This window comes from Leucoraja erinacea, chromosome 6 (genome assembly GCF_028641065.1).
Source record: "Leucoraja erinacea ecotype New England chromosome 6, Leri_hhj_1, whole genome shotgun sequence".
NCBI classification, from domain to species: domain Eukaryota; kingdom Metazoa; phylum Chordata; class Chondrichthyes; order Rajiformes; family Rajidae; genus Leucoraja; species Leucoraja erinaceus.
Window position 1 is genome coordinate 3,584,584 of NC_073382.1, and position 23,104 is coordinate 3,607,687.

Genomic DNA, 23,104 nt, shown 5'->3' on the forward strand with positions numbered 1-23,104 from the left:
CTTGTTACATAAAATTACAAAAGTGATTGAGGGCTTTAATCTAGTCAGCAATGAAATTATACATATATATTTATTTTCTTTTTAAAGTGCATTGAGCCCATCATGTCCATACTGGTATAAGCTCAGATCCATCACTGTCATGAATTAAGTTTTCTTTTTCCTTTCCAAACAAGGAGAAGTTTACACGTGGGGAGATAATGATGAAGGGCAGCTTGGAGATGGGACAACCAATGCCATCCAGCGGCCCCGCTTGGTTGCTGCACTACAGGGCAAAAAGATAAATCGTGTTGCATGTGGCTCAGCCCACACCCTGGCATGGTCTACAAGCAAGCCTGCCAATGCAGGCAAGCTTCCATCGCAGGTTAGTTAACTGTATTACTGGTTCATTCAAAGCTTCCTTGTTAAGTCGGGGCAATTACAGAGCATGCCCAAGTTCCTTAAGCTTTTCCATGAACTGACAGGCTCAATGGCTGACATTCCTCAATACATGAGTTTGCAAGCTCCGTTAGGACTATCCAGACAAAGAAAGGATTGGGATGGATGTGTTTACCCAGGGTTTGGGAACATGGGAAAGGGGCCCTAGTGAGTCAAGAGTCAAGTCAAGAGAGTTTTATTGTCATGTAAACCCAGATAGGACAATGAAATTCTTGCTTGGACAGGGCGCATGAGAATTGGAGTCTCAACGACAGGATGGGAACTGGAGCCCCAATGAGTGACAATACATTTGAACTTGAACTAGCTGGGAGAAAGTGGCAACCGGGGGTGCTGATGAGTGGGTGGGGAGCATGGAACTGGAGCCCAAATGAATGGGCGGGGAGCATGTGGAAACTGGAGTCCCAATGAGTAGTTACAGAATGTGGGAACCGCTGGTGTACTGGTGAGTGGATGGGGAGCAGTGGAATTGCAGCTCCAGTGAATGGACAGGGAACACAGGAGCTGGAGGCCAAGTGAGTGAATGGGGATTGTGAGCACTGGAGCCCCAATGAATTAATGTGGGAGGCCCCAGCAAATGGGAGGGCAAGGGGAGAACTGTGATCCTGGCGCATACACGGGGAACCTGGGGTGGACAGTGCGCTGCAGAATCATCTGTTCATGATGGTCAGTGGTGTCATTTCAGAAGCATCAATTGGGGGTAGTTGCATCTGTCCATTTGCCCCATTCCATTACTTCACCAGAACCATCAAGATTTCAGAAGGTGAACCAGATGAACCATTAGGAAATTCTAATGGTTAGAGAGAGGGCAGTAGACGTTTTATTGTAACTCCCACATATTATGTCTCAGTGAAAGCAAGGTTTGCCAACAAAATCATGGTCGGACGTTGCGTTTTGGATTCATAGTACCTCTCGATTATTGAAGTTGCAAACTGTCATCTTTTTAAGGTAAAGAATGTGAATCTAATAATATTTCTTGTATATTTAAGATTCCAATGGAATACAACTACCTCCAGGAAATTCCAATAATCTCATTGCGGAATAGACTGTTACTGCTGCACCATATCTCCGAGCTCTTCTGTCCCTGTATTCCGATGTTTGATTTGGAAGGCCGACTCGATGAAACGGGGCAAGGCCCATCAGTTGGACTCGACACATTGCGTGGGATATTGATATCACAGGGCAAGGTGATGTAAATATGCTCCTAAAGTTCTCCTCCCCTCCTCAGTCTAGTTCAGTAAAAACACCGAGTCAAGCACTGGAGCAACTAAACTTTATTTTTGAACGAACAACAAATCCCCCTATACGATACCTAAACCACTACGGGTTTGATCCTTATCTCTGCCTGGCTAAGCCCTTCAGCCTGTTGCAAGTAGACACTACCAAAAGATCACACAGTCCCAAGCGCCCTTCCAGAAGATCGACACCGATCCAAATGGGGCTACCTTTTATAGGCCCACGAACACTGAGGGGCCGAACTACATAGGGGTGGTTCCCCTTACAAGCCAATTACACATATCGATTACATTAAAGTATTATTGACAGTTCCCCAACCCAATTACAATTACCCAACCCAGTCCCAAACAATGTTTCTACAGAAGCTTCTGGGAGGATGATATTTAATCAAATAAGGTAACATTCTCCCGGGTAATGTAAAAAAAATTCAAACATGGTTTCACACTTCAGCCAATTATCAAACACCAGGATAACTATCCTGCAACATTATTGACACTATTTACAATCCCTCTGCAGCAATCCAATCAAAGCAATGCATTTATAACACCTTGAAGTTTCTTAGCAGGGTCCTCATACATATTATCAATAGAGAGGACATCTGGATCTTTCCCCATCCTGCATATCAATCCAGGGCTCAGACTGGCCAGCGCCACCCACAGCCTGTAATTTTCCACAGACAAAAGTTAAGCAAATCTTACAAATGTAGGAATCTTCCAGTTTATAGTGTCTTCAAATTGGTCAATATTAACAGTGAGGCACCGTGCTTTTTCAAAATAATTAAAAAAAAAAAAGAAAATGCTGAAAACAATGAATCAGGCAGAATCTGTGAAAAGAGAGTTGATGTTTGAGGTGGAAGACTTTTCATCAGAATTGGAAGCGAGAAAATAAGTTAATTTTAAGTAGCAGTGAGGTTGGAGGTGGGTTGGAATTTTCCAATTTCCGATAGCTTGCTTTCTTTGCTTGCAGAATGGGAACAGACCATTTTCCCTAAGTGCTATTCATTTTTAATATCACCTCCAGTGTTTCTCTGGCTGTTATACTGATGCTTGTTTTAAATGGCTGGTAAAGTACTGTGAGTGACTGATAGGTCACTGGTCCTTCGGCCCACCGACTCCCCATTAACTAGTAATCATCCTGTTCACAAACACTATCCTACACACTAGGAACAATTTACGGAAGCCAATTAGCCTACAAACCTGTACGTCTTTGGAGTGTGGGAGAAACTGGAGCACCCATAGAAAACCAACGTGGTCACGGGCAGAACGTACAAACTCAATGCAGACAGCAACCGTGGTCGGGATGGAACCTGCATCTCTGGCACTGCAAGTGCAGCAACTCTACCGCTGTGCCACTGCATCTCCCACCAAATCCCACTCACAGATGTTTCCATTGACTGTCCATCCCTCCCACTACATTCCCTGCAACTTAAAATGCTAATTTTTAATCTCTTTTCTCAAGCTGACAGGTTTTTCAACCTGCAGCATGACCTCTGTTTCTCTTTTCAGCGAGTGTTTTCTGTTGTTATCATGGATTTTCCAGCAGTTTTCTAACCACTCCCCCACTTTATTGCAGGAAGCTGCTTTCCGCAAGGTGGTTCAGGCAACAATGGTACGGGATCGGCAGCACGGGCCTGTCGTGGAACTTAACAGAATCCAGGTAAAATTGTGAGCAGCACAAAAAAACAGTGAAACATTAAAACTAGAGATTTGACTTTTCTGGCAGCTATTCCTGACATTCACTCCAAGAGGTGGTGTGGGGTATTACATTTCATAGAAACATAAATCCATACAGCACAGAAATGGGCTCTTTTGATTCATCCTGTCCATGCCAACTGTGGAGTCTACCTGTGTGAAACTCACGTCCCTGTATCCCTGCTCATTTTTCTTGTCCAAACACCTTTTAAACATTGCAGTAGTAGCTTGTCTCCACCATTTCTTTTGGCAGTCTGTTCCAGATATCCTTATCATCTTGGGTCATGGCTGACCATGGGTGTCTCCAGGGTGCCATTCCCTGTATGGAGGACGCCTGTGCATGACTTTGTTTAAGGTGTCCAGGATCCAGTGGCATGGAGTCTAAGACGACCAGAGCCCCTTTTCTGCTGCAGCCTTCATCCGCCTTCCCAGCCATTGTGACGCTCCACTAAGGTCAGCCATCGTCCTCCGCCTGTTCCACCGTTGAGGTCTTGGTTGGATTGCTCTTTGTCAGAGACCTCCCCCACGACCTTACTGCCTTGTGTTGCCTTACCAGGAGCATAGCTCCAGGCGGCATCCCTCTCGGAATCAAAGGTCCACACAAGCTTCTCCACCACGACAAGGTGACAATTCACGAAGAAGATATTCACCTCTGTGGAAAATTTACCCCACAGATCTTGAAAATTCTCTGCCCTCGCCTTAAACCTGTGTTCTCGAGTTCCACACTCCCCAACCATCGCGGCAAAAAAGATTCTGATTATCGATCCCATCTCTGCTCCACATTATTGTATAAACCTTTATACGACCACAGTATATTTATGTGGCAAGACCAAACTTCACATAGAACTTGGGTAAATGGAGCCTTGTATATAAAATAATTATCTTTGAGAGTGCTGTTAATGTCATTTTCTTGACAATGATAGTGTTAAAGGTTTGGATGACAATGTGAACACTGAGTGAGGAATAAAGAAGTTGAGGAAGCTAAACTAAGGGTAGGGTAAGAGATTACTGCCAATATTTTAATATTAATAACATCAGATTATTTTGGAACTGTTTTAAAAGGCTGGGTTGTGACAAAAGGTTAATTTCATGGGCTGGGACTACAATACTGGGAATACAATACTGAGAAATTGGATACAATGAGATTGTAGAGGAATTTTGACTTTGATTCAATAAGGTCATAAGTGATAGGAGAAGAATTAGGCCATTTGGCCCATCATGTCTACTCTGCCATCCAATCATGACTGATCTATCTCAGCCTCCTAACCCCATTTTCCTGCCTTCTCTCCATAAACCCTGACACCCGTACTAGTCAAGAATCTATCTCTGCCTTAAAAATATCCATTGATGGCCTTCACAGCCTTCTGTGGCAAAGAATTCCACAAACTCACCATCCTCTGCCTAAAGAAATTCCTCCTCATCTCCTTCCTAAACGAACGTCCTTTAATTCTGAGGCAATGCCCTTGACTCTCGCACGAGTGGAAACATCCTCTCCACATCCACTCTATCCAAGCTTGTCACTATTCTGTATGTTTCAATGAGGTCCCCCCCCCCCCCCCCCATTCTTCCAAACTTCAGCGAGTACAGGCCCAGTGCTGTCGAACGCTCATCCTATGTTAACCCACTCATTCCTGGGATCATTCATGTAAAATAAGACATTGAGCTGATGGAGTTTAGTAAGAGTGGAGGTGATGGATGTGAAGTAGACATTTCTTGCTAGGATGAAATCAGTAAGTCCTGCAGGTACGTGAGGAGATGAAAGTGGATCTAGACAGTTGACTTAAATTGTCTTTTCTTTTAAATCAACGTCAATCCACACTTCAGCTGCTTCCTCCAATACGTGAATTTTATCTTTCTCTTTAGGTCAAGCGGTCCAGAAGTAAAGGAGGTTTGGCAGGTCCTGATGGCACAAAATCTGTTTTTGGGCAAATGTGCGCAAAGATGAGCTCCCTCAGTCCCGACAGCCTGTTGCTCCCACACCGTGTCTGGAAAGTCAAGTTTGTCGGTATATTCAATCTTACAGCTAAACTTTAAATGTTTTTCTTTCAAGGGTGTTGCGGGGGGTTTCAAGATGCAGGTAAAATGTTCCCGATGTTGGGGGAGTCCAGAACCAGGGATTACAGTTTAAGAATAAGGGGCAAGACATTTAGGACTGAGATGAGGAAAAACGTCTTCACCCAGAGAGTTGTGAATCTGTTGAATTTTCTGCCACAGATGGCAGTGGAGGCCAATTTATTGGATGTTTTCAAGAAAGAACTCAAGAAATGTAGCTCTTTTCAAGAAATTTAGCTCTTGGGGCTAAAGGGAAATGGGGAAGAAGCTGGAACGGGGTACTGATTTTAGATGATCAGCCATGATCATATTGAACGACGGTGCTGGCTCGAAGGACTGAATGGTCTCCTCCTGCACCTATTTTTTAAATGTTTCTACGTCAGTGTCTTGTTCCTCCATTATTTACTTTGAATTTATGTTTGAATGTTTTTTATAGTCTTCTCGTGTTGATTAATCAGAAGATAACTTGCAACCTAATGAGATCCCAAGCAAGCATTTGTAATCAATGTTTTTTTCTTGTTACTTCAGATACTGTGGCATTAGGTTATAAGTGTTGATTTACAGTGGCTAGCAAAAGTATTCATATCCCTTGAACTTTTCCACATTTTGTCACGGTACAACCACAAATGTAAATGTATTTTATTGGGATTTTATGTGATAGACCAACAGAAAGTGGCGCGTAATTGGGAAGTGGAAGGAAAATGATACATGGTTTTCAAATTTTGCACGCCACACTTCAGTTTTTTATTTGTAAAAAAATGTGAAAACCATGTATCATTTTCCTTCCACTTCACAATTAGGCACCACTTTTTGTTGGTCTATCACATAAAATCCCAATAAAATACATTTACGTGTGTGGTTGTAACGTGATAAAATGTGGAAAAGTTCAAAGGGTATGAAAACCTTTGCAAGCCACTGTATTTCCTAGATTCAGCTGGCTTTAATTTCTGATATTTTAATATAGAAAATAGGTGCAGGAGGAGGCCATTCGGCCCTTCGATCCAGCGAATATCATCAGATTTTATTCATTTTAAATATCGACATATCTTGGAATTATGTCGGCATTTGGTATCAGTGATACGATTTTTGATGAGTCTTTTTCTCCCATCTTTAAAAGTTCAGACACATTTTATAGACCTTGGGGACTTAATCTTGTACCGAATCTCTGAGAATAATCATTCAATGTATTTCTGTGGGAGATAAAAATCATTCAAAGCCAATTTTGACCGTGCCTAATCTTTACACATACATTTATCATCATGTCACTGGACTTTAATTGGGTTGAATGCCAGGCTCATTGATTTGTTCCTCTGTCTCCTTTATTCTATGATCTATTTGAGTATACATGTAGCACTGTAACTTTCTTTTCAGCATGCTGCAACAAACTCGGCACAGAGTAGGACTCAGCTTGGAATCTTTGGCTTGCGACTCAAAACAATATAGAGTAGTATAACCTGTAACAGCAGTTAATTGTAAAGAATTCTGAATGGTCGAGCTTTTTGCCAAAATTGGTGTCAGAACTGCACAGTTAGGATGGTGATGCCCAATCTATTATCCTGTAACAAGGAAGTTAGCGATCCCAGGTAGTTTCCTGAGGGAACTAATTTTAGTTATCATTTATATTTGGCAGAGGAATATACTCCATATATTACTGCCCGTGCTTATCAAGCGCCATCATCTGAAATGTTCTCTGTGCCTGTTTTAAGAATCTTTGTTATCTAAGTCAATTTACATTAATTATGCAGTTGCATATAGTTTTCATTGAACAGATTGATCATTCTGATAAAATTCCTATTTGGTTTCCAGCTCTTCTGCTTCCCCCCCCCTCCTCAAATGTTTAATGTTTTTTTGCAGATGAGGAAGTATATAGATTTAAGTAGAGCTGATGTTTATTTTTTTCCTAGTTTAACTCAAATGCAAATTGTTGCTTTCCTAACTTGTTGCTTTTCCGAGGGATAACCTGGAAATGTCAGTTTTTACTTTCTCGTTGACATTGCTGGCATTTTATGCACCAACACAGACCAAGACCGTAGCCTCTTGTGGTCATTCGTGGTAGGGGAATGGCATTGACACAGATGGCCACGTTTTGCACAAATATCCTGAACTGATATCCTAGATGTTCTTCTCTGTTGAATTATAAGCCTTTTCACATCTTGAAAATATTTGATTATGTTCTTTTGCGTTCAGGTGTCCCACTAAGGTTTTTTTTCATGTTTGTTGTTAAAGATCAGTTCATCAGACTGAAATCTGTTGTCTCTTGCACTAGGTGAGTCTGTGGATGATTGTGGTGGAGGTTACAGCGAGTCAATTGCAGAGATGTGTGAAGAGCTCCAGAATGGTTTGACACCATTGTTGATTGTTACTCCCAATGGAAGAGATGAATCTGGAGCCAACAGGGACTGCTTTCTGTTGAACCCAGCGGCCAAATCACTGCTCCACATGAACATGTTCAGATTTCTTGGTATGCTGATTGCTAAAATGTATTTATGTTGGCAATAGTTTTACTTTTGTTAATTGAAGCAAGAACATCCTAATTTAAGAGCGAAGCATAAAATTCGTATTTGTAAAAAATTATATATAAGATTCCTTTATAGCCTCGCAGGTAAATGCATCATCCATGGTGGCATTAACCAACAAAAGGTGGTGGTTTAATTCTTTAAAATTGTTCTGAGTTAATTTCAACTGTGGAAAATAGAAATAGCGTAGCACCTAATATCAGACCTCTGCGTATGTGGCAGAAAAACTAGTGCAAGTTACTTCATAATACTAAGCAAAATTACATGGAGGATAGTAAGATCAGTGTGAGGGTATACTATTATGCGGGGGCATTTTAAAATCAAGAAGGAGGCCAAGTCTGGATATTTTTTAAGGCAGAGATGGATAGTTTCTTGATTAGTACGGGTGTCAGAGATGGGGAGAAGGCAGGAGAATGGGGTTTGGAGGGAGAGGTAGATCAGCCATGGCGGAGTAGACTTAATGAGCCCAATGGCCTAATTCTAATCCTATCACTTATTACTTATGACCTTATGAGATGGGTGGGGGGTTCCTTGCAGAGCATTCAGGTGGATGAGTCTCCTTGGCCTGATGTGATCCCAGGTTATTGATTGAGGCAAGAGGAGATTGCTGTGTCCTTGTCACCTCTCCATCCCCTGGCAAGGTCCCAGAGGACTTGAGAGTAGCCATTGTTTTTTTTTTCATTGTTTGAGACATTGTTTGAGACGGCAGGAAAGGGAAATAGTGATAATCCAAGAAATAGAAGGGGGAGAGCATTCGAGCCTGCACCGCCATTCAATATGATCGGCTCATCAACTCAGCCCGTACCTGCCTTCTCGCCATACCCCCTGAGGACATCTAACTCCCTCTTAATATAGGAACTGGCCTCATCCGAAAGGATTCTTCAGGGTTTAGGATTTCCCCTTTCCATTCGGAGGACTAATAGGGAACTGCATGCCTTTTTTTGTATGTTCTATCATCACCCACTTGAAGCTATAAATAGTTGATGGGGCACATGGGTAAATACTTGTGCACAAGACCCTGTACAACTGCGTTTGAAGGGACATGGGTAAATAGCATGGGACATGGGTAAATTTTCCATCAAGAATGGATGTGTGTGTGTGTGTAAAGATGGTGTAGATCTCTATTGGGATGGGAAGGGGAACGTTGATGGGGAAAATGGGGAGAATAATTTACTGGGAAAGCTAACTAGAGAATGGGATTACTCTGAGCCGGCATAGGGTCAAATGAGCCAAAGTGGCATCCTTCTATGTCATAACGAAATATGGAGCACCTGCCACCATAATGGTAGACCTGAAGAGGAAGTAAGTAGGGGCACAGGTTAGTGTTTTTCCATTTAGCAAAATCTTTTTCCATTTAGCAGTTAATCTGGGAGAGCATTGAATTTTGTAAAGCTGGATTGAACCATGACTCAAGATGCTGCAGGGTTGTCCCATGCAGCCCAGGATTGTTTAAATAGAGCTAATGAAAAATTGTTACTTTTTCTATTTATGATTTGTTTGAAGACTATCATCCGCTGCTATTAAGGAATTTATTCTGAAACCTTCCATTTTTGTGCTGTCATGTTAGGTGTGCTTCTCGGTATTGCTATACGTACTGGCAGTCCTTTGAGTCTTAATTTAGCTGAGCCTGTCTGGAAGCAGTTGGCAGGAATGAATCTAACAATTGCGGATCTGAGTGAGGTAACTTCTGACTTTTCTTTCTATAGCTTTAACCAATGTGTTTATGTATAACTAGGGCACATTTTGCCTTCAGATGGAGTTACAACTTGTGTCACGAATATTATAAATAATACCTCATCTTTATATTTAAAAAAATGTTCCACTAGTTGGTCTGTCCTTTGGAATTGCTACAGTCTCCAGTCAACTCCCAAAATTATTCTTGTAGTTCTATGTTTGAGTCTTGACTTCAGGTTTGCATCCTGCTATGTGGAAGTGGCCCGAATGGCGCAAATAATGTCCACTGTGATTGTGTCCAGAGTGCCCTATCCTCCATCATTCTAGATCTCTCTGCAGTCTTTGACATAATGAGCTGCAAAAATACTTCTCTAGTCCTGCTTAATGATGTTTCCATTTAGAACAAGCCATCGCCCATAATAGCATCCCATTCCACCTCTAGGGTTATCTCTGAGTCCCTCAAACATCTCTCTCTATCTCCTTCCTAATCATCTACATACAGTCCATGACATACATAGGATGGGGATTTTAGGTATGTTAATGACATTTGCTCTATCTCAGTACCTCCTCTATAATCAACTGCATCAATGTTTAGATTGCTCATCCAATCCTAGAACCTGCAATATTCTCTAGTTCAGGACTGAAAAGATTGGAGTTGCTTCTACCAATGCAGCCCTTCAATGGATTTTCTATCCCTTTCTGGCAACATGTTGGACCAGACCTCTGTTAACCCGTGCTGGCTGCTAATTCTGTCACTTGGTCTAGTCTCAGTACATCTCAAGCTGAGAGCCTCATCTATGCCTTAGTATGGGCCTGTAATCTCCCTGTAATCTTCACGTATCTTCTTTCTAACTTCAACTCGCCTATTGCCTATATTCTACCAAGATATAATAACTTGGATTTACTTAAAACTTGGTACTCCTAAAACATCTTCGATGACAGCTTCCCTTTTTTCTATTTTTTTAAGCACCTCACAGTTGCTTCCTGTAACTATGTTAAGCATCAAATCCTCCATATCAATCTCCCCTGTGCATGCTGCAGATTTAAATTTCTTGTCTTTGTGTCTTCCTTGCCATATCTTTACCCTTCTGTAACTCCTTTCATTCACCAGACCTCAGAGGCCCTTGATCCTCCCAAGTTAAACATTCTAGGCATGAACATTCCACTTGTATGCCATTGGCAAATGTCCTTTTGGTCCCAAGCACAGGAATACTGTTCTCTTTATCTTCTGGCAAAGCCTTTGGTTGTTAAAGGCTCCATCTAATGAAAACTGTTATGACATTGATATTGTGGTGTTTTCAAATGTAAATATTAGTCCATGTTCTTGCTCGCAGGTTGATAAAGATTTTATTCCTGGGCTCATGTACATCAGAGACAATGAAGCTACAACTGAGGAGTTTGAAGCCATGTCTTTGCCCTTCACAGTGCCAAATGCAAGTGGCCAAGATATTCAGTTGAGCTCCAAGCATTCCCATATCATATTGGAGAACAGGGCTGAGTATGTAAGACTGGCCGTAAACTACAGGTAATGTGAAGCACTCAATAGCTTTATTTCTAGATATTTTTCACAATTAAACTTGCCCAGTCATGAATGTTGTTTGTGAATGTTTCTCGCTTTGGATGCGTTCCAATTACTACAAGTCAAACGCACAGCCATGGGCATCCCCAGCTACTCCGGCCTCTTTGCCTATTTGTCATGTGGAGCATACTTTGTTGCAAACAAACTCAGGCACCAACCTCTAACTCTTCGCTATATCGACTGCATTTGTTCTACCTTTTGTATCTGTGTGGAGCTCTCCAATTTCATCAACTTCTCCACTAAATTCCACTCCTCCCTCCAATTCGCTTGAACCATTTATGAAAGCACTTTTCCCTTTCTTGATCTGTGTTTCCATCTCAAGAGACATACGATATATCCACCAACATATACCGCAAACTTGCTCCCCTGTACTGATTAATGATGCCCTCACTCTCATCTCCTCATTTCCCGCACATCTGCTCCCATCCTTCCTCCACTAGATAGAACAGGGATCAAATCTTGGTGGTCCTCACCATTCGCCCCACTGGATTCTGCATCCAATAATTCATTCTTCGAGATTTCCTCCAGCTACAATGCAATCCCGCAAACTGTCACATCTTCTCTTCCCCGACCCTTTGTGCAGGGATCACTCTGAATCCCTAGTTCGCTCCTCTCTACTTACCCAGCTCACTCCCAACCATCTTCCCCTGCAATTGTTGGAAATCTAACACGTCCATACACACTCGCCCTGGATCACCATCCAGCGACCCAAAACTGCCCTTCCAGGTGAATGCGGAGATTCACTTGCACCTCTTCTAACCTTGCCTATTGTATTAGCTGCCTTCCATGTGCCCTCCTCTACATTGGTGAGACCAAGTGCAGATGAGGTGACTGCTTTTCCGAACACCTGCAGTCTGTCTGCCTTGGCTATTTGGAGCTCCCTAATGCTAGCCATTTCAATTCCAATCCCCATTGCCACAACACCCTCTCTGTCAATGGGCTCCTTCATTGCCAGTGTGTTGCCAAAGCTCAGAGTAGAGGTGCAGAGCCTCATATTCCACCTTGGTCATCTACAACCCAATGGCATGAACATTGAATTTTCTAATTTCAGGGAACCTCCCCCTCGCTCCCTCCATCCACCCAGATCCCACTTTCCCGCAACCTGCACCCCCTCTGACCCTGCTTATTCCCCACCCACTCATCTGCCCATCACCCACACACAGCTTATGTCGGGTCTCAATCCCCCACTGTTCCCTTCTGCCAACCCAATTTCCCTAATTTGGTCCCATACTCCATCGTCATTTCCCCTCGGTTTCCATTCAACTGCAGCCCTTGGTTACCTCTGCCAATCGTGTCCCAGCTTCTGTTGCCTCCACCATCCCTTTCTCCCTCACCTGACTCCCATCTACCTGTCCACCCCATTTCACCTGGATTCACCTATCATGTGGGTAGGAAGGTAGACAGAAATGCAGCATCTATGGAGCCTCACCCGCTGAGTTTCTCCAGCATTTTTGTCTACCTTCGATTTTCCATCATCTGCAGTTCCTTCTTGAGTGTGTTGGAAGGATCGGCAGATACACCGAAGATAGACACAGAATGCTGGAGTAACTCAGTGGGACAGGCAGCATCTCTGGAGAGAAGGAATGGGTGATGTTTTGGATCGAGACCCTTCTTCAAACCTTTCACCTATCATGTGTCTGTCTTTGCCTCCCCACCTCTTTATACTGGTTATCTCCCCTCCGCTCTTTCAGTCCAGATTCAACCTAAAACGTCAACTATCCAGTTGAGCTCCACACGTACAGGCTGACCTATTGAGTTCCCACAATAGTTTGTTTTTTAACTCCAGATTCCGGCGTCTGCAGTCACTTGTGTCACTTTGTTCTATAATACTGTAGCTTTGTCCCTGCACCTGACCAATAAGAGGTTGAGAAGGCCACATCCCGCCCAACCCAAAAATAACAGAGGGTATCTCCAATGAAGGTTTAAAACTGAAGAGGTTGAGTGATACATTCATAGCCTCAAAGCCCACAGGTGGGAAAAGTAATATAATTACTTGTAACCATGACTTGTAGTCATGTTATCAAAACGTTCTTCATGAAACAAGACTTTGACTCTGCTAACTACAGAATAGTCTTCCTATTGCCTGCCACAGAGAAAGTCATTGCTGGGATTCTCTTCAGCTGCTTTTTCACAATGACCAAAGAGCTGCTCAATGAATTTTTTCCATCCACAGTGGCACAGTAAACGTGGTTTCTCACCGTGCAATGACTCCAAGAAAAATAAAGGCGCAGTACCAACCACTAAAAATATATATTTTGGCCTCACCAAAGACTTTGCATTTCGTTGTCTCTGTACTGTACACTGACAATGACAATTAAAATTGAATCTGAATCTGAATCTGAATCTGAATCTGACTTTGGCTCAGTGAATTGGGGTGGACTGTGGAGAATCATTCTTTGAAGACCACCAACAAAGTCTGAAGGGTCCCGATCTGACCATTACCTATTCTTTGTTCTTCAGAGATGCTGCCTGACCCACTGTGTTACTCCAGTGCTTTGTCTTTTTTTTTTGTAAATTAGCATCTGGTGTTACTTGTGTCTCCACTGTCTTTTCAATGCCGTAATGTTGTACCATGTCTTCAACAAATGTCGTGTCATCATTAAGCTCATCTTCAAAACTCTTAGGAAGCTTTTCAATGTATGGTGACTACATTCAAGAACTACGATTATCAATACTTCAGGGTTGTGCAGCAGAAGTTCGGATTTGTGTACATTTCGAGCTCCAAGATTATGTTGATGATTTCATTGAAGCGTTATAAAGAGATGGGCGTAATGCTCAATAATCCAAAGTTCAAGGTCTTGCCCAGGGATGGGGAACCTTTTCATGTTGGAAGCTGTAATCTAATAAAGCCGCATCCAAGAAACTTCAATTAGATACAGGATTATTTTGTTGAATCTTCTTTTACTCTTTGGTATTTTAAATACGTTCATTTTAAGATTAAAATAAAAATAATAACAGACAAACAAAAGCATATTAATAAAAATAAAAGGATTTGTTCTACAAAATTTGGATTCATTCAAAAGGCCGCACTTAACGGCCTAGAAGGCCACGTGCGGCCTCAAGGCCACAGGTTCCCCACCCCTGGTCTTGTCACAGTCTGCCTTTGCTGCGCCACACTGCTCTCTGATAAAGGTACAAGGTGAGACCCTAGAAAGTGTTGACCACTTCCGATGATTTGGGAGACACCTCTTAGCTAAGATAGACATCGATAGTGAAATGCCGTTAGTATGCCTGCTCAGTCTTGGACAATTGAGGATTGTAAGATGAAAACCCATGGTCTGCTGGGCAGCAGAGATGCTTGGACGCATCCCCCATTACTCTGGAAAAATACTGTCTCGGCAAAATCCTCCAGATTTAGTTGAAGGATAAGGAAACCAACAGTAATGCCCTCTTACATGTCAGATCCACAGGACGCGTGTCCTGGGTATGTTCCTGGCTTTAGTGCAAATACTACAACGTATGGCATGCCTGATACTGGAATTATTTTCTAAACTGTTGGAGGAGGAGGAGAAGAATTCAAGGCTGTACTCAAAAGCTTCCTTGAAGATATGCAACATCTCCCGACTCCTGGGAATCTCTGGCCCATGGTCACTTGGTGTGGAGGAGGAACGCTTAGGTAGTGTTGAGGGCCTCCAAGCTAGCTGTGCATCAGGAGTACACCGAGGTCTTGTGTAAATGGTGGATGAAACAAACTATCTCACAAATTGGCAAACAGCCACTCCCTATCTGCCATCACCTGCCCCATCTGTGGAAGAGTACACAGTCTGCAGATTGGCCAGATCTGGAGCTCTGTAAACGGGAGTGGTTATGTTACAAGACCCTGAAAAAAGGATCTCAACCCGAAATGTCACCCATTCCTTTTCACCAGAGATGCTGCCTGTCCCGCTGAGTTACTCCAGCATTTTGTGTCTATCGGTTTGAACCAGCATCTGCAGTTCCTTCCTACACATGGTTACAAGTCATCTTTGATACCGAGAGGAAACTGACGAAGAAGAATGATCATGGCTGATCACAGGGACATTGGGTTTTGCTATCACTTTATGTTGAGGACATTAACAACTCTGGTTAATTCAGCCACAGTAAAACAGCAACTTATTTGCTGTGCTTTATATGTTCCAGGCTGCATGAATTTGATGAGCAGGTGGCTGCTGTCCGCGAGGGTATGGCGAGAGTCGTCCCTGTGCCTCTCCTTTCTCTCTTCACCGGCTATGAACTGGAAACAATGGTACAAACTTTCTTTCCAAAAGTTCTCGATCGCATGATTAGGTTAAATTTTACTAATAGCATTCCTTTAAATTTTGGCTTGTTGAAATTCCTATTTAAGTCAAATGGTGAATCAGCACAAAAGTCGTATGTTACTAAAAGGATTACCCTTGAGTCTAATTCTCCCCTTTATTTATAAACCGTGCCTGGGTGTATCGTTTTTAAATGGTTGGGATGAGGTGGTCAGTATTCATTTGAATTATGTTATTCAAATTTCTTTAGTACTTAATGTCCCTACACTGGTATTTCCACAAACTTAATGTGGTAGCTGTTTGACTGACAAATAGTCATGAGGGGAGATTTTAATCAAAGATAAATAATTGGATTGTCGAACAGTAAACTGGTAAAAATCCATGGCTGATATCTCGTGCTCAATTACTCCCTGATCATTTTCTCCTTGCCTCCTCATATCTTTTGTCCCTTCCTATTTCCTTCATCCTCTCATCCTGGATATTTGTTTCCGTTTCTGGGGGACTTTTGGTCCCACTTGAATTCACCAGGGAGCCATTTTGGGAATCGGCGGTAGTTATCCACAAGTATTCAGTCCAATTATGGACACAGCCAAGTATTGGGTGTACTTCTAGTATGCCCATTGTAGGATGCCTCACTGCATGCACCCAATTCACAATGGCACTCACTGACAAGCACACAAGTCTCTTAAGTTTCGCCTTTGATTCCGTTTTGACAACCTCTAACTCCATATACCCAGTCTTTGAGTTTGAAATGGTCACCAGCATTTTAATGGCCAGATAAGTTGACCTCTTGCCAATTATTATATATGTAATAGTATTACTGTAGATTAGAAGAAACAGGAGTCTCGTTCTTTAACTGAAAGGATCTGGTGGAGATCCGGGGAACAAAACAAATTGTGACAATCAAAATTCAATTTTTTGGGAGGAAGGGGATTAAAAAGAAAATTAAAAATATCTACCATGAATGGAACTGAAAGTCCTCTTTGTTGTAAAATTGCAGGTGTGTGGGAGTCCCGATATACCACTTCATCTTTTGAAATCAGTAGCCACGTACAAAGGAATAGAACCAAGTGCTCCGTTAATTCAATGGTTCTGGGAGGTGATGGAATCCTTCTCCAATACCGAACGGTCACTCTTCCTGCGTTTTGTTTGGGGCAGGACAAGACTGCCGAGGACAATTGCAGACTTCAGAGGCCGCGATTTTGTTATTCAGGTAATGCTTTTACGTTGGAATGCAGTACTCGGGTAGTTGAACGCTTTTATGCCCCTGTCCCACTTAGGAAACCTGAACGGAAACCTCTGGAGGCTTTGCTCCCCACCCAAGGTTTCCGTGCAGCTCCCGGAGGTTGCAGGTGGTTGCCGGAGGTTGCAGGCAGCGAGACTAACAAAAACTTCCGGGAACCGCACGGAAACCTTGGGTGGGGCGCAAAGTCTCCAGAGCTTTCCGTTCAGGTTTCCTAAGTGGGACAGGGGCATAATGAAATTTGAACTTTATTTTGCATTGGTGATTTCCCATTTGGTGGTATTCGTATGTCTGAACTAGAGGTATTGAAGTGTGAAAATGCACACCTCCAGATTCAGGGACAGTTTCTTTCCAGCTATTATCGTCCTACTGCTACCAGAGAGCATTGATGAACTACTTTCTACCTCTTTGGCGACCCTTAGACTAATCTCGATCGGACTTTGCTAGTTTTACCTTGCACTAAACGTTATTCCCTTATGTATCTATGCACTGTAAATGGCTCGATTGTCATGATGTATTGTCTTTCAGCTGACTGGATAGCACGCAACAAAAGCTTTTCACTGTACCTCAGTACACGACAATAACTTAAACTGAACTGAGTCCTGGGCGCACAAATCCAGCAAATGTTACACAACGGATGTGCAGTCCTGTCGAAGACACACTTGTACTATAAAATTGTGACTCTCAGAATCCCTTTTTTGGAAGGAAGGGGAACCTGTCTCTGCCTTATAAATGTCCACTGACATGGCTTGCACAACCCTCTGTGGCAATGAGTTTCACAGATTATACTACTTGTGCCGGTAGAAGCAATCTCGGGGCACATTGCTGAAGATGAGTAACAGTGTCCTTCCTTGTTTTCTAGCTAATTTTTATCGTTCAACCAACTTTGTCAAAACACTTAAAAGAAATGGTGGAAAAACTCAGCTGTTCAGGCAGCGTCTCAGGAGAACATGGATAGGCGAGGTTTTGGGTCGGGGCCCTTCCTGATGTTTCGGGTTCTGACCTGAAACATCAGCTATCCCATGTTCTCCAGGGATGCTTCCTAGCCATCTGAGTTACTCCAAAGAAACGTTGTTTCTATTTTTGTAAACCATCATCTGCAGTTTCTTGTGTCTTCACTGAAACGTATAGACAATAGGTGCAGGAGTAGGCCATTCGGCCCTTCGAGCCAGCACCGCCATTCAATGTGATCATGGCTGATCATCCACAATCAGTACCCCGTTCCTGCCTTCTCCAGATATCCCCTGACTCCGCTATCTTTAAGAGCCCTTTCTAGCTCTCTCTTGAAAGTATCCAGAGAACCGGCCTCCACCGCCCTCTTGAGGAATTCCACAGACTAACAACTTTGTGAGAAAAAGTGTTTCCTTGTCTCCGTTCTAAATGGCTCGCCCCTTATTCTTAAACTGTGGCCCCTGGTTCTGGACTCCCCCAACATCGGGAACATGTTTCCTGCCATTTATTCGGAAGATTGTTGACTTGCTGTTGTAATAAATGTCATTGTTGATGACCGCCTTCACAAGTTCACAGGTTATAGGAGTAGAATTAGGTCATTCGGCCCATCTCTGCCTCCTAATCCTATTTTCCTGCCTTCTCCCCATAACCCTTGACACCTGTTCCAATCAAGAATTTGTCTATCTCTGCCTTATAAATATCCACTGACATGGCCTGCACAGCCCTCTGTGGCAATGAGTTTCACAGATTAACTACCCTCTGACTAAAGATATTCCTCAACACCTCCTTTCTAAAAGTACGCCTTTTACTGATGGGGCACCTGAAATATGGGAAGTGATGCAGAATTTCCATATTTATGGGGCTGTGGCTCAGAATGGATCCTCTCTGAGGAAATGACACCCAGGTGAGAAGATCAAAAGAAATAGAAGGTGGCGCAGCGGTAGAGTTGCTGCCTTACAGCGCTTGCAGTGCCGGAGACCCGGGCTCGATCCCGACTACGGGTGCTGTCAGTACGGAGTTTGCACGTTCTCCCCGTGACTGCGTGGGTTTTCTCCGAGATCTTCGGTTTCCTCCCACACTCCAAAGACGCACAGGTATGTAGGTTAATTGACTTGGTGTATGTGTAAATTGTCCCTTATGTGTGTAGGATAGTGTTCATGTGCAGGGATTGCTGGTGGGTGTGGACTCGGTGGGCCAAAGGGCCTGTTTCAGCACTGTATCTCTAAACTAAACTAAGAGGAACCTCTGATCTTAAATATGTTTGCAATAAGTATTGGAAAATATATTAGTGTTGGATCCTGGTTTGATTCAATCATTAATGGTTGATATTTCTATCTTGCCGCAGGTGTTGGACAAGTACAATCCTCCAGATCACTTTCTTCCAGAATCGTACACTTGTTTCTTCCTACTGAAGTTGCCCAGGTATTCGTGTAAGCAGGTGTTGGAAGAAAAGTTGAAATATGCTATTCATTTCTGCAAATCAATTGACACCGACGATTACGCTCGCATTGCACTGACTGGGGAGCCGGCAGCTGATGACAGCAGTGACGACTCTGATAATGAAGATGCAGACTCTTTTGCATCTGATTCCACACAGGACTACTTAACAGGCCATTAGAGGAGGAAGGGACACTTGACGCGATGAAGCCACTTTTCTTTAGGGGGGACGACGACAACACCTTTCAAAAATGTTGCAAGAATTTCGATCCTCTTCGAAGAACAAAAGTGAATTCAGATAGTAGAATAATCTCAGAACTACAGCGCACAAATAATTATTTATTGCTTATTGTAGCTGACTAATACTTTTAGAGCAAATGTGTAATTTAGGAGACGGTACTGTATTCCTCACAAACTCAATGCATAAGTTTGGTTTGGTGAGGTTTTACTTTTGTTTCCAGATGCTGCACAACCATAGACACAGAATGGATTTAATACTTGCTCTTACTGTTTACTGATTTTTTTTTAAATTGTCTTCTAGTTAGGAGTTATTATAGTGACATAAATTAGTACCCAAGATGAGTCTCCTGATCCCTTTCACTCTGGTCGGGTGCAAAGTGTTTTTGGGAGTTCAAAATAATTGTGTTAAGTGCATCATTTTTCCCTGCTGTATATGAAGATAATGTGCATCCACTGAATAGTATTATAAATACGAAGTAAGCTGACCTTATTAGCAGTGTTTGTTTATATGACAGTGTACATTTTGAATGTTGTATCATTTGAAGTTCGATATTCTTAAAAGAATAACAATGCATTACAAATTGTTTGAACTCTTACTACTTCTGGTCTTTTCCTGAAGTTTTAAATATCTGCTGACTGCGCCGAATAACTTGACTATGAGGTGCAAAGACGCCCCTTCTATTTACATGTACATAATTTGATATTGTGCCATGTATACACAAAAAATAAAGTAATTCATTTCCTTGTGAATAAAACATTGATCTAAAAGACCGAAGTTAAATTTATTCTTTCTTGATACATTTTAACTGTTAATGCTTTCAGAAAGGACATCATTGAGATGGTGTACAAAATTAAATTGGCTTGAAACGCAACTTGGTGGCACAATGATGCAGTGGTAGAGCTGTACCAGAGACTTGGGTTTGACTTTTGATTTGATTCTCGGGTGGGTGCTGTCTGTGCAGAGTTTGGGCGTTCTCCGTGACCACGTGCGTTTTCTCCAGGTGCTCCGGTTTCCTCCCACAATCCAAAGACGTGAAGGTTTGTAGGTTAATTGGCCTCTGTAAATTCCCCCTAATGTGTAGGATAGAAGTAGTATTTTGGTGATCGCTGGTTGGCGCAGAGTCGATGGGCCGAAGTGCCTGTTTACAAACTGTATCTCTAAACTAAACTAAAGATGAAGACTGACACAAACACCTGGAGTAACTCAGCGGGACAGGTAGCATCTCTGGAGAGTAGAAATGGGTGACGTTTTGGGTCCCTTTGTTCGCTCTGCCCTTTTCACCGCCATTCTTAAGACGTGTAGATCTGTGGGCATGAGCAAATTTGGGCCCATATCTGAGGATCTGAGTACTCGCTAGAATTTAGAAGATTGAGGAGGGATCTTATAGAAACTTACAAAATTCTTATGGGGTTGGACAGGCTAGATGCAGGAAGATTGTTCCCGATGTTGGGGAAGTCCAGAACAAGGGGTCACAGTTTAAGGAGAAAGGGGAAATCTTTTAGGACTGAGATGAGAAAAACATTTTTTTACACAGAGAGTGGTGAATTTCTGGAATTCTCTGCCACAGAAGGTAGTTGAGGCCAGTTCATTGGCTATATTTAAGAGGGAGTTAGATGTGGCCCTTGTGGCTAAAGGGATCAGGGGGTATGGAGAGAAGGCAGCTACAGGATACTGAGTTGGATGATCAGCCATGATCATATTGAATGGCGAATGGTGCAGGCTCGAAGGGCCGAATAGCCTACTCCTGCACCTATTTTCTATGTTTCTATGTGCTGGTTCTGGAGTGGGTTCAGAGGAGGTTTACAAGAATGATTACAGGAATGAATGGGTTAGCATATGATTGTTTGACAGCACCGGGCCTCTACTCCCTGGAGTTTAGAAGGTTGAGGGGGTCCTCATTGAAACATGCAGAATAATGAAAGGCATAGAAGGAGAGGATGTGGAAATGATGTTTCCACTGGTGGGAGAGTGGGATCAGAGGCAATAGCCTCAGAATTAAAGGGTGCTCTTTTAGAAAGGAGGTGAGGAGTAACTTCTTTAGTCAGAGGGTAATCTGTGGAACTCATTGCCACAAAGGTCTGTGGAGGCCGAGTCAGTGGATATTTTTAAGGCAGACAAATTCTTGATTAGAACTGGTGTCAATGGTTATGGGGAGATGGCAGGAAAATGGGATTTGGAGGCAGAGATCAGCCATGATTGAATGGCGAAGTAGACTCGATGGGCCGAATGGCCTAATTCTACTATAACTTGTGAGATTGGTTGATGGCCCGCTCACGTATGAGTCAAAACTGTTTCCAGTACCATCCCTGACACTGAAAATAGACTCAAAATGCTGGAGTAGCTCAGCAGGACAGGCAGCATCTCTGGAGCGAGTTACTCCACCATTTTGTGTCTACCTTTGATTTAAACCAGCATCTGCAGTTCTTTCCTGCACCCTTGAGAACTGACTACTCCTTCAAAACTCGAGAGATCATGCAATCTCTCCCCATAAGGCATGCATGGCATCCTTTGAAGTGGTCTGGTGAATTCTTGCTGAGAGGCAGGAGGAATGTTAGAGATTCAAACTCTATACAATGTTCTCCATACAGTAGCATTAAGACACTGTAAAGCAATATATTTACACCTGTATTCTCATACTGTAATAACATACTATTTTAATTCCTATTTGCTTAGAAACATAGAAAATAGGTGCAGGATGATGCCATTCGGCCCTTCAAGCCAGCACCTACATTCATTGTGATCATGGCTGATCGTCCCCAATCAATAACCCGTGCCTGCCTTCTCCCCATATATCTTGATTCCACTAGCTGCTTGCTGTGCATACATTTTAGCTTTCATTGCCTTATGTATAAGAGTCATCGAGTGATACAGTGTGGAAACAGGCCCTTCGGCCCAACTTGCCCACACTGGCCAACTAATCCCACCTGCCTGCGTTTTGTTCATGTCCCTCCTAACCTGAGGAAGGACATTATTGCCATAGAGGGAGTGCAGAGAAGGTTCACCAGACTGATTCCTGGGATGTCGGGACTGTCTTATGAAGAAAGACTGGATAGACTTGGTTTATACTCTAGAATTTAGGAGATTGGGAGGGGATCTTATAGAAACTTACAAAATTCTTAAGGGGTTGGACAGGCTAGATGCAGGAAGATTGTTCCCGATGTTGGGGAAAGTCCAGGACAAGGGGTCACAGCTTAAGGATAAGGGGGAAATCCTTTAAAACCGAGATGAGAAGAACTTTTTTCACACAGAGAGTGGTGAATCTCTGGAACTCTCTGCCGCAGAGGGTAGTCGAGGCCAGTTCATTGGCTATATTTAAGAGGGAGTTAGATGTGGCCCTTGTGGCTAAGGGGATCAGAGGGTATGAAGAGAAGGCAGGTACGGGATACTGAGTTGGATGATCAGCCATGATCATATTGAATGGCGGTGCAGGCTCGAAGGGCCGAATGGCCTACTCCTGCACCTAATTTCTATGTTTCTAACGTGTCCTATCGATGTACCTGTCTAACTTTCTTAAACGGTGGGGTAGTCCCAGTCTTAACTACCTCCTCTGGCAGCTTGTTGGGGAGAATGAGGCACGCGCATGGTTCCTGCTTTTTCATTTTCTGCTTTTATTTCAGACATCTGCATTTTATTTTATTTTTTGGCTTTCGATGTCCAATCTCAAAAAAAAATTCCAGAAATGGTCAACAAGGCTTTCAGGGCATAGGCCTCCATCAGTCGGGGTACTCAGTATAGAAGTTGAGATATTTTGTTACAGTGGTACAAGACATTTGCAGTATTGCATTTATTTTGGTCACCCTGCTATAGGAAGGATGTT

The 23,104-nt window shown here is 42.9% G+C and overlaps 1 protein-coding gene across 3 annotated transcripts in view; it reads left to right on the forward strand.

Moving 5' to 3' along the window:
• herc2 (HECT and RLD domain containing E3 ubiquitin protein ligase 2) overlaps positions 1-20,054 on the forward strand; it is a 192,596-nt gene extending 172,542 nt beyond the window's left edge. For 2 of the 3 annotated variants that reach the window (XM_055636505.1, XM_055636507.1), the window contains exons 84-93: positions 174-361; positions 1,422-1,619; positions 3,241-3,324; positions 5,223-5,364; positions 7,678-7,872; positions 9,495-9,607; positions 10,936-11,126; positions 15,300-15,405; positions 16,416-16,628; positions 18,955-20,054. In XM_055636505.1, coding sequence (XP_055492480.1) covers positions 174-361; positions 1,422-1,619; positions 3,241-3,324; positions 5,223-5,364; positions 7,678-7,872; positions 9,495-9,607; positions 10,936-11,126; positions 15,300-15,405; positions 16,416-16,628; positions 18,955-19,227 — 1,703 coding nt within the window. In that variant the 3' untranslated portion in view covers positions 19,228-20,054. The remainder of the gene's footprint in view (positions 1-173; positions 362-1,421; positions 1,620-3,240; positions 3,325-5,222; positions 5,365-7,677; positions 7,873-9,494; positions 9,608-10,935; positions 11,127-15,299; positions 15,406-16,415; positions 16,629-18,954) is intronic. The other variant, XM_055636506.1, reaches the window with a different exon arrangement.
• The last annotated feature ends 3,050 nt before the right edge of the window (positions 20,055-23,104 follow it).